General features: G+C 32.7%; 1 protein-coding gene and 1 long non-coding RNA gene across 3 annotated transcripts in view; one reads left to right on the forward strand and one right to left on the reverse strand.

Moving 5' to 3' along the window:
- The window catches only part of LOC120359408, a 130,896-nt gene that overhangs the window by 96,010 nt on the left and 19,478 nt on the right, over nt 1–15,408 (reverse strand). The gene's annotated exons all lie outside the window — the stretch shown is intronic.
- The window catches only part of LOC105203240 (trehalase), a 40,460-nt gene that overhangs the window by 10,221 nt on the left and 14,831 nt on the right, over nt 1–15,408 (forward strand). For both annotated transcript variants that reach the window (XM_011172015.3, XM_039456787.1), the window contains exons 3-7: nt 3,188–3,489; nt 7,159–7,337; nt 7,519–7,700; nt 9,072–9,318; nt 11,058–11,298. In XM_011172015.3, coding sequence (XP_011170317.1) covers nt 3,188–3,489; nt 7,159–7,337; nt 7,519–7,700; nt 9,072–9,318; nt 11,058–11,298 — 1,151 coding nt within the window. The remainder of the gene's footprint in view (nt 1–3,187; nt 3,490–7,158; nt 7,338–7,518; nt 7,701–9,071; nt 9,319–11,057; nt 11,299–15,408) is intronic.

Here is a 15,408-nt window from a genome sequence, read left to right on the forward strand (position 1 = left end):
TCTCTCTCTCTCTCTCCCTTTTCCTTTCTAATTTAATTACAAGACTTTTTCCTGTTAGGGTCGCCGAGTGGCACGCTATATAGTAGAGATAATAGAATCTCGTTTGGAGATACGGAAACATACCTACATACCATCTCCCAACGCGTTTTGGAGATCGAGTAATTTTGCGGGCACTTGACCGATCTTCCGGCCATAAACATGTCATTTGGATTGGAAGAGCACGAGGGTGTTAGGCTTTAGGTTCGCCTCGCACGGGGCATAATCAAATTTTGCGGTCGCCCGTATGAAGAGGAGCTTAATTGTGTCAACGGCAGCTAAAAGCAAATACACGTAGCTTTACTCCCTAAAAGCAAACTCGTATACGAGATGCGTATTATCAGCGGAACTTTCGGAAATTAATTCGACGCTCGTACAATCCCAGAAGTCACGGATACCCGTTTCCGTAAACTTAACCGTCGATTAAGGGTGGCTGCGAGCAAACCCCGATTAGCCGGAGTGATCGATTGACCGAAGTAATATCCGCAATATTTTGCTAGCGCGGATTAAATTATTAATCTTTGGCTGTACGGATTAAGTTCAACAAATTGTACCGTTTGTAATTTTGCCGTAAACAATTCTGACGTTTGAATTAATTACTAATTAAATTTACCAATTAACCGGCGACGCTTACACTGAAATTACGATGAAGGGATGTCTAAAACAGCTCAAAATTCGCTGTTTACCTTGTTGTAACATATTTTGAGCTTTATGATTTTAGATTTTCACACAGATGCTGAATACATACTCCGTACGTGCGCATGCATCCAATCGACGAGCGAGATTCTTTAATGGACTCGTGTCGCGAGTAAATCTGTCGACCGCCCTTGCCCGTAAGCACCATGTCCGCGCTAAATCACTTCCTGTGTAGAGATATTTATGGTTTCCGTTTTACGATACCGGTTGCACCCGCATTTGTTCGATTCGTCCTACGGAATTCTTCGAATTCCTTTCTGTCGCGCGAAAGCCTCGCTTTATCCCGGTTGCGATAACGAAGAGGACAACGAGTTGAGTACTAGGATTACGTTGAGTGTACCATTTGGGATTACCGGATTTACGTCTGTTTCTGCAGATGTGTTACATAATCCTGTAATCTCATAACCCGTAGATTGTACACCCACGTCATGTCCCGAGAAAGAAGCCGAAAAGTGCTGCGCTTTTCATAAAAAATTAAATAAATATTGACTGATGAATAAAGTAAGTAAGGCAACAGTTTAGAGCCACGTATTTCGCATTACAAGACAAGTACTTAATGCAAGGCCAGAGCTAATGAAAATAGAGCACTGAAATGACAATATCAGAAATATCTGCTAGCGTGTGTTATCACGTAATATTTCCATTGCAAGATAATGCGTGTTAAAAATAGATATGCTAAAATATTATTTGCGCAGTTACTTCCGCATAAAATACGCAAAAGAAGTCAATTTACAAATATATTCAATAGCTGTTTTACATACACATTCAGTTATAAGCTTCCATTATTTCATTCATTTTTGTTTATGATTCATTTAAATACTTTTAATAACAATTACTTGTAAGTATACGATTACTACGAATTGCGAGTAATAATTATTATAAGTAATCGTCGTTTATAATATGTAATCGTTTGCTTTAATTTTTGCCAAGCAAAAAATTGGATATAAATAGAATCCTATTTATAATGTTATAGGCTGCAATAACACAAAAATAAGAATACATTCAAGAATTAAGTGTAAATAGAATTCTATTAATAATTTTGCGACACGCGAGACTACAAAAACGCAACTTAAAAGTCAGATGTAAATAGAATTCTATTTATAATTGCATGAGCTCTGCGGTAATACAAAAACAAAATTCAAAAATTACATGTAAATTGAATTTTATTTATAATTTTATGCGTTGTGCGATAATACAAAAGCATAATAACTCAACAATTAGATAGAGAAAAGTCATCAATATTGGCATAATCCTTTCAAAGTGACGTCCTCTTATTTCTCGGAAACCAAATATTGCACTGCATTAATACTGATAAAAACATGATCTGTTTAGATAAGGTAAAAAAGTAAAAATCCACGGTTTTTATATTCAAGCGCGCGTAGCTTTTTTGTATATAAAATCTGCTGAAAACCAACTTAAAAAGCTAGTATAAAAGCATGATTTTTTGCAAATTGCACGATTTTTTGCAATTGCAGTTTAAACAATAAGCAGTATACTATTAATAATATTAGATTGTTTTTTTATGTACCGTAGCTTCTTGAAACGGTTTTGTTTATACTTTCTTCTCTTTCATATTTTCTTCGTAGTGTGGATCAAAACGTAAAATATCTGTTTAGTATAAATCCGTTTACCTTTCCGTGAAAATAGAAAATAACTACGAAATCTACAACTATAATGTTTCATGAATTTTTTCATATCTTCCTTAATATCTTGAGATAAAAAAAAAATGCGTCGTACGGGAAAACTCCACTAACAAGGTCCGGAAAAGACTTAAAAAATAAAAAGGTTCAATTGTAGCTTTTCAATTTCATAATCTTTGCTGTTTAATGCATAAAAATATATTTTATTACTTATAGTTTATCAACTTACTTTACGTTAACTTCTACTTTATGCTACACCGTGCCTAAAATCTGCTGTTACTACTTTTATTGTGGTAGTTTTGGGGACCAATTTTATTTGCTCTTTTTTTATGTTAAGTACACTGAGAAAATATTAATTATTATAAAATACGAAACAGAGCGTTATAAAAACTGTCATATTGTCTGACAGAGTACACTTTTTAGTTTGTCTTCATATTTTTAAAGTTTTATTTTAGCTTTAGTTTAAGAAATACCCCAAAACAAAGTATTAGTGACTTTCCTCTATAAATAGAATTCTATTTAGAATTTTATGCGCCGCAACACAAAAACGTTTGAGCAGTCGGAAAACATACGATATATATAATATGTATTGAAATATATACGTAATGCAAAGTAAACAGCATATACAATTTTATAAATGAAATTATTCTACCAAAATTTAACATGAATTACATGGCATATAAAGTGGATTTTAATATCAAAGTATTTTATTTGATCGTTTAAAACTTTTAAAACCCCCCGTGAACGGAAGAGACAGGGAGAAAGAGGTGCGCTAGAACAGTGCGTCAGAGCTAATTTAATTCGGTTTGCGTTAGCTTCAATGCTTTGATGAAGGCTACCGACAACTCCCCTAATCGCAATGAGGTAGCTGCGTTCGTCGCGGAAAACTTTGCTATGCAGGACGAACTAGATAATTCGACGTTGCCGGACTGGAAGGAGAAGCCTGCGATCCTAAAATCCATTCTGGATCCTCAGTATCAAGAATGGGCGAAACGTTTGAATTACATCTGGAAGACTTTGGCGAGGAAGATAAATAGTGACTTGGTGGTGAATCCGCAGCGGCACAGCTTGATTTACGTGAACAATACATTCGTCATTCCCGGCGGGCGATTTAAAGGTGATTGTCTAATTGCGCGAAATCAGCTTCTTGTTTCTAAAATTAACATAGCTTCCCTCATCTGATTTCTCCAATCATAAAACTTCATTCAAACGGTTAATATTTAAACAATCCCAATTTACATCTCCTTAAAAACTTGCTTGCTGCTATTGCATAAAAAGGATTTCCATGAGAAAGTCTTAAGAGCATTTCAGTTTGCCATTTTATTCTTGAGCTTGTTGCTTCTTTGAATCGCATTCGTAAAAATTTCTCGACCTTTTAGAAGAAATGCGCCTGCTGAAACTTCACTTTTCTTGATGACGGTAATGTTGACATTTTTGCGACTACTCGCTTATTTTTATGTGTTTGCCATGCAGTACTTACCAACAAAAGAAGTCGTTTACGTACTTTTATGTGTTTACGCGACTAAGAGTAAAGAAGCTATAATAATTTTTATGATATTTGCAAGCGAATTCTATATAGATTTTTCTTTTGTGACAAATTCTCTGGATACTTGGAAAAACAAGTATTGCAGGGAAAGCGCTTCTGCTTTTAAATTGACCTATTTTTAAGAGATATTGTAATTTTAAATTAAGACATAAATTTATGCTTTTGTTTTGTAGTTGAATTACTCATGTGCTCTAGAAAATTTGTTTTATCATTGAATATGATACGAGTTTCTTTTGAATACATCGAAAAGAAATCAGTATTAAACCAATATAATCCATTTAACCCAATTATTATAAAATAAATAATATATAAAACCTTTAAAGAATTTGATTTCAGGAATTTTACGTTTGTCTCTCTTTTTCTTAAAAATATATTTTTATTTAATTATTATAATTAATCAACACAATATGAAATAGAGATTGTTTTAATGCTAATACTACTAAACAATTTTAATTTTTTGTTTGTGGGTATTGTTATCCCTATTCGATATTTTGCTTCAACTCAACTTTTGAAAGTAATTATTGAATAATACAAATATAGTGTTTTGATGAAACTTTTTTTATGTAAACAAATATGTCTCTTTAACAAATTCACTTCAATATTTAGAATATATTTCGAGAATAGAAAATTTTCAAGACAAGAAAATTCTGTAATGAATAACATATTATTATATATAATACAATTAAATGAAAAGAAGGTCTACGGAACAATCAGCGCACTTGGTACTTAATAATTTTCTTGTGTGATTATACAAATATATTATATATTTACATATATATATAAAATATTATAAAATTTTCTAATTCTCTCTTCGAATAATGCGCCGTTTTGCGCCTGAAACACAGTTTTTAAATTGGATTAGAATAATAATGTCACAATATTAAACTGATAATCAATTTAATAAAAGGGATTTTTATTTATAACAAAGTAATATTTTTGCAATGTTTAAAAATGATTATTAGCATCAGTATAAGAGATGCTTCAACATTAGCATCTCTTTCACCATCAGTATTATTAAATTCACTGTTAAAAATATTTATGAATTTACAATATCTTACAATAAAAATGTGCAGTAAAACAAATCATGTAAAATTTTGTTACAATTTTACAATATTTGTAAAGTTATAAATTTGATATAACACATTACCAAAAAAAAGCGTGAATGCGAATATTTCAAGGTCCCGGGCCGGACAAGCCCAATACCACACTCTCGCCAGATCTTCCAAATCCGAGCCGCTGCCACATCATTTATAAGAGAGCTATCCGTGTGCGCTTAGCGACACACTAGTTATAGTTTCTGTTTAGTGTGAGTATTCTCTCTACTTTTTTTTTTTTATGTAACAGCGGCTCGAATCTGAAAGGTCTGAATTATTCACAAGGTGCGTTTTGACGCCATCGTTGTTCCCGTTATCCACGCCCAGTCACCGACACTTTCTGCACGCATTTTCAGTGAGTCATGTTATTTGGACTTTCAACCTGCCAGAAATTACAATGACAACTGATTGTGACTGCGAGCTTTTAACGTAAAAGTTAACAAGAGGCCTACAAGTTTAGTATGTAGTTTGCGATCATAATCAGTTGTTACCGTTATTTTTAGTAGATTGGATGTCAAAATAGTTGCAGTTTTGTAATAAGTATATATTGTTTAATCACAAAATGTTATTTTAATTTTACCCTTTAAATTTACAACACACTTTTGTTGGATACAAATTTCCAACATCTTTGTTGTGATTTTACAAAGAAAAATTTTAAAAGTGTTGATTATCAGCAAGTTTTTTGCAGTAATTGAAGCTCATTGATTATTGAACGAATAATCGGCTCACAGTTTGCATGAACTGTAAAAATTTACACCTATATTATTAGACACTAGCAATAAGATCCGCCTCTATCGAAAAATGGCATTTTACTTTGCTTGAAATTATACATATTATATTTTAGAAAATTACAAATTAAAAGTTTCATAGATTGTTTTATTATTAATTTGTTTGTTAATAGATTGAATATCTGAGCAAAAGTTGATGCTAACTCTTATTAGTTTAAAAATCTTTTTAATCTTTGTTTTCTCCTGATTCTTACATAAAAATATTGTTTTATTGTAGTTATTTGCAAAGAGAAGAAATTGGAATTATAAATTAAATAAATTTTTTTACGTATGCTAATAAAACTCTGACAGATATTTGTGCAAAAATTCTTTTGGTTCCCTTTACTTATTTAAAAATTATTATTTCATTTAAAAGTTGTTATTTACTTAAAATTGCATTAAAGCAGCATTATTTTTTATGCAAAGTTTTTACAAGTCAAATTTTTAATTTTTTTCTTTATCAGTTTCAGGACTAAATTTGACGTATTTACGAACAAAATTTTTTGTTGTTAATTAAAAAAAAAGAAGAATAAACTTAAGAAGCCTATAGTTTTTTATAAATTTTTTTTATAAATAACATACATTTTAAATAAGACTCACTTGTATGTTTATTGTAGCCATTATCATTTGTTTGTTAAGTGTGTGGTTTGCAATAGAAGATAACGATTTTTAATGCAACTAACATTTAGAAATATAAAATTGCATTCAAATATTCAAAAATTTCTAAAAATAAAAAAAATTATTCACAGATAAAATTAAAGATAATTGTGATGTTTAATAGCTGAGTAGAATAGACCCTAATAGGAATTTCGTTTTTGTTATTAATAATTATTTTAAAAATAATTTGGAAAATAATGTTTAGTTCCTTTGTTATTATCAATTTATTTTTGACTTGGACTTTATTAAAAACACAAGCGTTTAATAAGAGCCAAACGTCAGAGTTAAAAAAATTCTTTTTGTTATTTACGAACGTTCTATAATATTATTTTTGTGAGTTATTGAAACAAACATTTTATTTTCTTTTAATATTTTCATACATAGAATTTATGAAAAATAAAATAAGTTAGATGAATCTTATTCAATTTAGGTTAATTATATTTATACTGTAACACTACTATTCTGATTTAATTTCAAAACTGCTTTTCAAGATTAAAAGATACAACTCGCAGTTTTAAGACCTAGAAAATATAAAGTCTGTTACACAAGAAATTTATTGCTAAGCAATAAATCTTATTCCGACCGTTTCGTGACCTTTCTCTCCATTTAAGAGTATTCTATTTTTTTCTGTGTGACACAAAATTTAAATAAATTGAGAAAATTCAATATTATGCAAGAACACAGAAAAAGTTTGCGAAATAAAGCACTCAATTTTATTACAGAGTTTTATTATTGGGACAGTTACTGGATAATCGAAGGACTCTTATTGTGCGACATGCCCGTCACAGTTAAGGGAATGATCGAGAATTTCCTCTCTATGGTAGAAAGATACGGCTTTATACCAAACGGCGGCAGAGTGTATTACTTAATGCGAAGCCAACCGCCCATGTTGATACCGATGGTACGTATTCCTGAACAACGCTCTTGTTTCAGCTTTTGTTGCAAAACATTCAAATCTTGTATAGAGATTCTATCAATAGCGCGAAACTCCTTTGAACGTTCTGTTTCCCTTGCCTTGCTCTCTTGCTATTTTACAGAACTCAGAGTCTGTTTTGCCTTAATATCGCAAGAATGTCTTCCAGGTCGCGAAATATTACAAATACACAAACGATCGCTCATTTCTGAAGCAAAACATAGCAACGCTTGAAAAGGAGTTTGAATATTGGCAAAAGGAAAAGACGGTGGACGTAAGGGTGAACGGTAAGACGTACAAGATGGCGCATTACGTGGTAAACAGCCGCGGACCCCGGCCGGAGAGTTACAAGTAAGTTTCCCTTCGTAGAAGATATTTCGTTAAGAAGTTTTCTGAGTGTACGATACAACTGTCAGAACATTCGGAAATTATTCAGAAAATTTTGAACGAAAGAGAACTAGTCGTTAACTAGTTGGAATTCTTTGGTATTGCGAGATACCCCAGCAAACAAGATATTGATGCCAAATGATGTTTCAATGATGTCTTATGACCACATCCACCAATGCAGATTAACTTTGATCTCACTTTAACTAATCTTTTACCTTTTTCTAGTTTTCTAGTTTTCTAGTTTTAAGAAACGGAAAAAAAGGAGTAAGTTAAAAACTGAAGTCAGAGTTAATTTACCTTGATGGAAATGGACTTTATGACGATAAAGACGTCATAATATCATATTAATGAGATGTCATTTGACTTTCATCTTGTTTACAGAGACATTTAAGAAGGAAAAATGTCTTTGAACTTGGGAAAAATTTTTGATTGCAAATTAAAGAGTTTTCATTAGTATAAAAAACAGAATATTGTACTTTGAACAAAAGAAAGTCATTTACGGGAAGTTTATTACTATGTTGAATAGATCCTTACTCTTTTTACCATTTGATACTGTACAATTTTATAACTCAATAACATTTTGATTAATCGCGGAATTTCATAGCGCAATATTACTTTAAATACGCTTTTTACTTTGAAATTAAAACATTTTCCTAATCATGAATTATTCAGCAATCGTTTATTTTTGAGTTTTAAAAGTTTATTTTTACGCGTTCGTAATTTTCAAACGTGGAGAGCATAAAACTACAATCGACGATAACAAATGATAATAAACGACCTATTCAACATCGTTTTCAGCATCGCAGTGGTGGTTTTCTCGTAAACGCCCTTCGTTTACACTTTTTATTTTGTTTTTGTACTAATTAAAATGCTCTCTTAATACGCAATCAAAAACTTTTCCAAAGCTCGAAAACGCCTCGTGATATTTCTCTGTGGTGCCAAATGTGCGAATTGGAATCGATTTCACGTATTCAAGATAAAAATAGCGATACAATTTGTAGCAAGTGCAATATTTATATGTCGAGATATATTCCGAGAATTATCGTGATCTTAATTTATCCGAACAGAATTTGTAGTAGAAGGAATTGTTTCATTCACGTTTACTATACCACGTATATTCGCGACCACCTTCAATTCCTAATCGAGAAGCGGCACGTAACGCCTCCGGACGTCGGTCCATCGTCTCTTTTTTTTTACGTGTAGCATCCGTTTCGACACTTGCATCGATCACCGTAGGAGGAGAGGGGGGAGGGGGGAGGGGAAGAAGGGTCTTCCATCATCGCATTAATTATAAAGGACCAGCACGTAAGAGCGAACGTGTGCGTGTTCTCACAGAGAGGATTATCGACTGGCGCAGCAAGTGCCGGATCAGAAGCGAGGGGCGCTTTACAACGACTTGAAAGCGGCGGCGGAGAGCGGCTGGGACTTCTCCTACAGATGGTGCATACGGACTAACAAGGATGCCAATCTCAGCCTCGTCAATGTCTCCACGAGCCACATCATACCCGTTGATTTGAACGCGATATTACAACAGAACGCCAAGACGCTTGCCCGCTTTTACGGTATCCTGGGCAACATGAAGGTAAGCCTTTTGCTAAACCCTTCCGCTCGAGTCGTTCCTCAAACAACGCTACCGAGGACACGGGACAGAGTAACTCGCCCGCATCCCTGAATAATGCTATATTTATTGCCGCATCACATTAAAGTGCGATATGGTAATATTACTTTGGCAATCGGGACACGATACTACTTCCAATCCTCATTTATTACGCAGTAACAAGCGAGATTCAGTAATGCGAGGAAATACCAAAGTAGTAGTTGATCACAAATGCTACTCTTTGAGTACCGCCCTCCGCTTTGATTAAAGGGTAAGTAAACCGCTCGCTCAAGTTTCACGAAACTTTAACCAGTTAGGGTAATTTGATAATGCTTCATTCGAATCTGAATACAAAATGCAAAAATACGAAACAGAAATTAACAAAACAGAGAAGAAACGAGTTAAAAGAAAATACCAGTTACCAAAGTGAGCCGTTGCGGGGTTTGTTCTACGCGTGCACTAAAAAGGACCCAAATCCAGGATCGAAACAAAATTACGTTTGTAATTTTTTATTGTTAACAATTGTTAACCTTCACTAGCCAACGTGGGGTCACTCGCGTTTTACGCTTCTATTAAAGAATACACCGTAATGAGATGGTTTTCAATCGTAATTTTACTTAGTTTTAAGCTTCTAGTTTACGATAAAAAAATGAAATGACAATAACAATTGGTAAAACTATGTAATTTTTGCGACGCGGAAAATTTTACTTTGACGCGACTGACCCCACGTTGACTATAAGTAAGGCTTAATTTTACGCAATTATATTTTTTTTTAATATAAAAATTTAAAGTGGTGAAACCGATGTAGCGGACAGAATTTAAAAATGATAATCTGATTATTGTAAATGTCTTGGTTTTAAAGAAGCTGGATAACATCAAGTTTTCAGTTTCGCTTTAAAAGCTCATCAGTATTACGCAGATAGCAACTGACTGTTAGTGACAGATCGAAATAAAACATTACAAACTATATGTATACTAGTTTATATTAAATATACAATTGTAAAGTTAATTATATTTATTTGACATGCTGTGTTACGACCGGAATTAATTCGGCGCACATCCTGGTTGAATTCGGAGAAGTATATAAAATGACACGAATAAATATAAGCATGATCTAGCTAAGATCTAGCTGCGACCGAAGAAGGCTTGCTTACTATCATTGTGTTGTTACACTATCGGTCCAATAACATATTTGTAATTTTATTTTTATTATATAACTGTGTTCTATTTACATATTTTTAAAAATGCAAAGAATTCTCATAATATATAACATCGAATAACTATAGATGTGCATTAACTTTCTGAATCTGATTATGAATCCTGCGACACAAATTTCTGCCTCACTGAAGATAACCTTTTGAATTTTCAGCGGGTTACATTTAAATCCAGCGATTCCTAGGAACTGTTAAAATCTCAAGAGGTTTTTGCTATAATTGAGTCACCTTTTTTTTTAATTCAGTTTGTTATACCAAATCATTTTAAATTTTAGAATACCGAGAGGTTAAAATCGAATTCAGCGGTAACCTTTAAAAAAACATGGTCCGCCGTAAGTTACTTTGTTAGAAAGTTCCCGATGGAATTGGAAAAAAATTACCTCGGTTCGATCGGATAAATGTTATAATATCGTTTACTATTTTACCTGAAATTGCTTGTTATTGATTTACGCGTTACATCACGGTGTTACATGCGTTGTTGCTATTTTCCCTTTCTTTCTCATTTTACAGAAATTCTTGCATTACACCGAGATTGCCGCAAACTATCAAGCTGCCATTGACAACGTGCTGTGGAACGAGAAGGAGGGAACCTGGCTCGATTACGACACCAGAAATAAGCAATCCAGGAATTCGTTCTACCCTTCGAATCTGTCGCCTCTATACACTCTGAGCTACAATTGGAATAAGAGATTTAAATATGCGCGGCAATCCGTTTCTTATCTCAAAAGAAACAAGATCGATTCTTTCATTGGTAAGTTGATCGGCTGTCTTTCGCATCGATAAGGAAAGATTTCTTTTTTAAGAAGATTTTCCTGCCTTTAAAGATGGAATAGAATCAATTCATTTTTTTATTTATATTTTTTAAGCACACCGTTTTGCCATTTTCAGAATAATAAGTGATCATAAAGTATGTAAACAGAAATAATGATTTGTTATTTTTTTTATAATAATGATTTAAATGTCGTATCAAGCGAGATTGCTACATTTTCAGAGAGAATTGTGTAATTCATGAACATTTTATATTCTTATACGAAGACGATACGATGCAATTCATTTTTTCATTACAAAATGTTATTTACTTCATCCCTTTTTTTATAGTTTTTTTTTAATTTTTATACGTGGTGTACGAGATTATATTACTCTCCTTTTTACAAGACTTAATGGCTAGTTTGGAAAGTTATTTAGAGAAAACTATTTAATTAAAAAATTTAGGAATGCCGGTATAATAAATAAAATTTCAAAATTTGATCACGTTTTTATATTATGTGGAAAAACTGGAAAACTTCCTTGGGATAAAGCTTTAAAAAACGTGCGAGAACCTGTGTTTCTTTTTTGTAAGGCGTGCTATATTGTCGCTATAAATTTTTTTATACGTGTTTATATAATAGCAGAGACGTTTCAGGATGAAAGCTGCTTTTCGGTACGCCTGTCTTTGATAAAATATTTTGTATCTGCATACATAAAGGCTGTCCGATATTTAATTACTGTTTACGATTCGATAGACGGGAATCTAAAATTTTTCATGGAGATTACCTTAAAATTTCATCGCGTCACTCGTTCCATTACTAGTAAGCGTTTTTCGCGTTCGAAGCTAGTTGAAATAGGATAAATAAAACGTGTGCCGAAAGGAACTAAAACCGACGAAGACAGCGCGAGGCTGAAAGAATATTCAACGATTCGATCGATTCACCGAACGCAGCTGAATGGTGTATACGAATTAATCCAACTTCCGCCTTTTCACTTCCACGGAAAAATTCCTTTGCCCAGGCATTTATCTTTCATCTTCTTTTCAAAAGTTGCTGAACTTGTTCGCGAATTTCTCTGCAGATTATCCCGAATCGGGTAAACAATGATTTTGCCAATTATCCGCTTCTATGGAGAAATTGCGGCAGCTATGTAAGCATCAATGCGTATCAAACCGCTATGTTGCAACCAAATATTCCACGTATAATATATATGGAATGCGGTCAAGAGAATCTTAACAATGTGAGTATTTGTAGCAAATCGGAATTGCGCACAATTTCAGCCCATACTGTCAAAAATAGTTAAGCCAACATATTTGCCTGCAAACGTATTTACTAATTGGAACATTAATTCAATGAACGACAATGCTTACTTTTACTTAATGTAAACCACGAAACTATATTAAATCAGTTTCAAACTGTTAGATGTTGTAATAATATATTCTGCATGCTATTATTATTGCATATAATTAATATTATAATTAGATATTTAATTAGATTAAATTAGTCTTTTCGTACTTTCCCTCAGTTGCGAACAGAATTTAACGACCATATCGCGTTTTAATATTATAATTACTTCGTCCACACATAAAATTAAAAATAACGAGTGTGCGAAGTTCTCTGTTCATGATGTTTTCTGTTAGACAGTTGCAGCTAGTTATTTATAAATAATCTCCTTTTCCCTAGCGAGAAAATAATATGCTTATTGAGAATTTATAAGATGTTTGCTAAGTGTTGGAGTAGATGCTCAATTGGAGTTTTAAAACCTTTATCGATTATGATAAGCGTTCGAGAAGTGTAGCATGATGTTAGAATGTTCACGGAATGTTTTATTAAAATGTCCTGAATATTTATAACATCCCAATAACATTACCCAGCATGGTTCCCTACTTAATTTTTAATATGAGAATATATTTCAATATAAGAGTCTATTTTCAGATTTCTGTATGAATTGTTTTTTGTACCGAACCTAAAAATTACTGTCAAAATACATCTTTTGTTTGCTTTTATCTTTATCCCAATTTTTGAGAGAACTGCATCAAGAAACTATTAAAATATCCGTGACAATTTTCATAATATTGCGTTTCATTCTAAAATTTTTATTTAAAAAAAATAGACGCCTTTGTCCATCTAGTGGCGTACTGCTCGTTCAAGATCTCCATGTTTATTAACTCTCAACCTACATCAATGGGTCTTTTGGACCCGGAAAAAGTTTTAATCAATTGGCGTTTCTGAATGGTTGGCGCTATAGAATTTTTAGTTGTAGTTGATTCACTTTGGACCTTTCTCTAGTAATCGCCGTACAGCGATATTTTATTTGCACTAAATGAATAAATAGGACTCTTGAAAAGTCAAGCTTGGGTTATTTTGGACTCGGGTAATGCAAATTCGTAAATTTTTTATTAATGTCTGAAATTTAATATTTTAATAACAAAATAGTTGAAAACCGTTTTTTAAAAGTGAAAAAATTTGCATTTGCACTGGCCATTGATAAAGCTTGTATATTTTTCATATTTATTATGATAATAATAATAATTTATAAAAATTATAATTCATATTTTTTGCAATATTTATTTTAATAAATATTTTTTGTGCTTTATTTCACATTTAATTTAATATTATCGCAGTTAATATTATTTTTTTCATACTTTTTAAATATACCTCTGACATCATTTTTCAAGCACGTTTCAAAATATTTTATCTACATCCATTAAAATAATTACAATTTTTGAAATTAAACGTTATAACATTTTCTTCTTAAAATTCATGATTTCTTTTTTTTTAAATTTTATTTTATTTTTTAATTTTCTTTTCACTAAAGATATGATTTTTTTAGAACAGAACACTCTTTTCCGTACTTTTTGTGTCAAAATTTTGCTTACGTTTTTAGACGTAACTTTTAACATTGATACGAAAATCTTTTTCAGCATACAGAGTTGAATTTTATACCGTTTGGCGTTTTGTTAAAAAAAATTAATTAAGATTCACTGAAATTTGTAGAAGTTGCAATGAAGAAAAAGCCTAAGAGCTAAATACGCACAAATGTAGATTGTGACTTCGTATTATAGTTAAGAGTTAATTATATTTATGAATAAAATATTTGAAAGATGTTATGAGATTGTTTTAATGCACGCGGAAATCAATGTTATACGTAAGTGTTTTCAAAGCGTTTCTTATAATTATGAAGTTTCAGAAGCGTTTAATATAATAATATAGTCTCGAACATTTTTATTACGGCTTTCTAAATGTTTGTGAAATTGTCACTCAATAGAAAGGATTTGTCAGAATAGCGGAAAGGATTTGCCAGATGTGTTTGCTTTCAAACAGTAAAACCGTCGACGAAACTCTTTATAAACAATGTAAAATTCTTTATCCGTCGATAAAATTCTTCACGGTTATAAACACAAGCTGTCACTAACACTTTTCGCCGGAGTTTATTCAAACATAAGCGCGTATAAAAGAACAAGCTGTGTCGCGTATGCGAATGAAAAGCATCGCGCTAGCGGGCGGCATAACGGGGAGGAGTAGTACGGAATGGAAGGGAATGAGATTTCTGGATGCCAGGCGGGACTGAGAAATATCACGATTTATCAATGGCCGGATCGCTCGCATCGCGTGCGATCCGCGCACGGCAAAATTGGACGGACGAGAAAATGTCTCTCAATCGGATTGTGGCTGCTATCGACAGTGACTCGCGGAAAATCCTAGCGAAATAAATTTCCCGCGCGTACAAGTACCGTAATATTACCCTTCTTTTCTGCATGGGCACCTCGCCGCTCGCCAATATTGACTTTGAAAATATCGCAAATTATTTTAGCGTGATATTTAGCTCCCGAAAACACGTCCCCGATAGCGCTTCCTGCCCTTAAACTTCGTATCGAAAAGCTTGGGGATCAATTTTTAAAACACTGTTCTGAGCCAGAAGAATTGTTTTCTCGTAAAATAACAGGAGAGTGAGTCGTTCTTAAGGAGAGAGCGCGAATTCAAAATTTTATAGCAAAGAACGTCGCTTCGGAAGCTGCTTTAATAAAGAAATTCAATTTTTTTCACGTTTAATGGAAGAAGTTAATTATATTTTTTAAAACATATCGATTATCAGCGAGTAATTGGGATTGTAG

This window comes from Solenopsis invicta, chromosome 13 (genome assembly GCF_016802725.1).
Source record: "Solenopsis invicta isolate M01_SB chromosome 13, UNIL_Sinv_3.0, whole genome shotgun sequence".
NCBI classification, from domain to species: domain Eukaryota; kingdom Metazoa; phylum Arthropoda; class Insecta; order Hymenoptera; family Formicidae; genus Solenopsis; species Solenopsis invicta.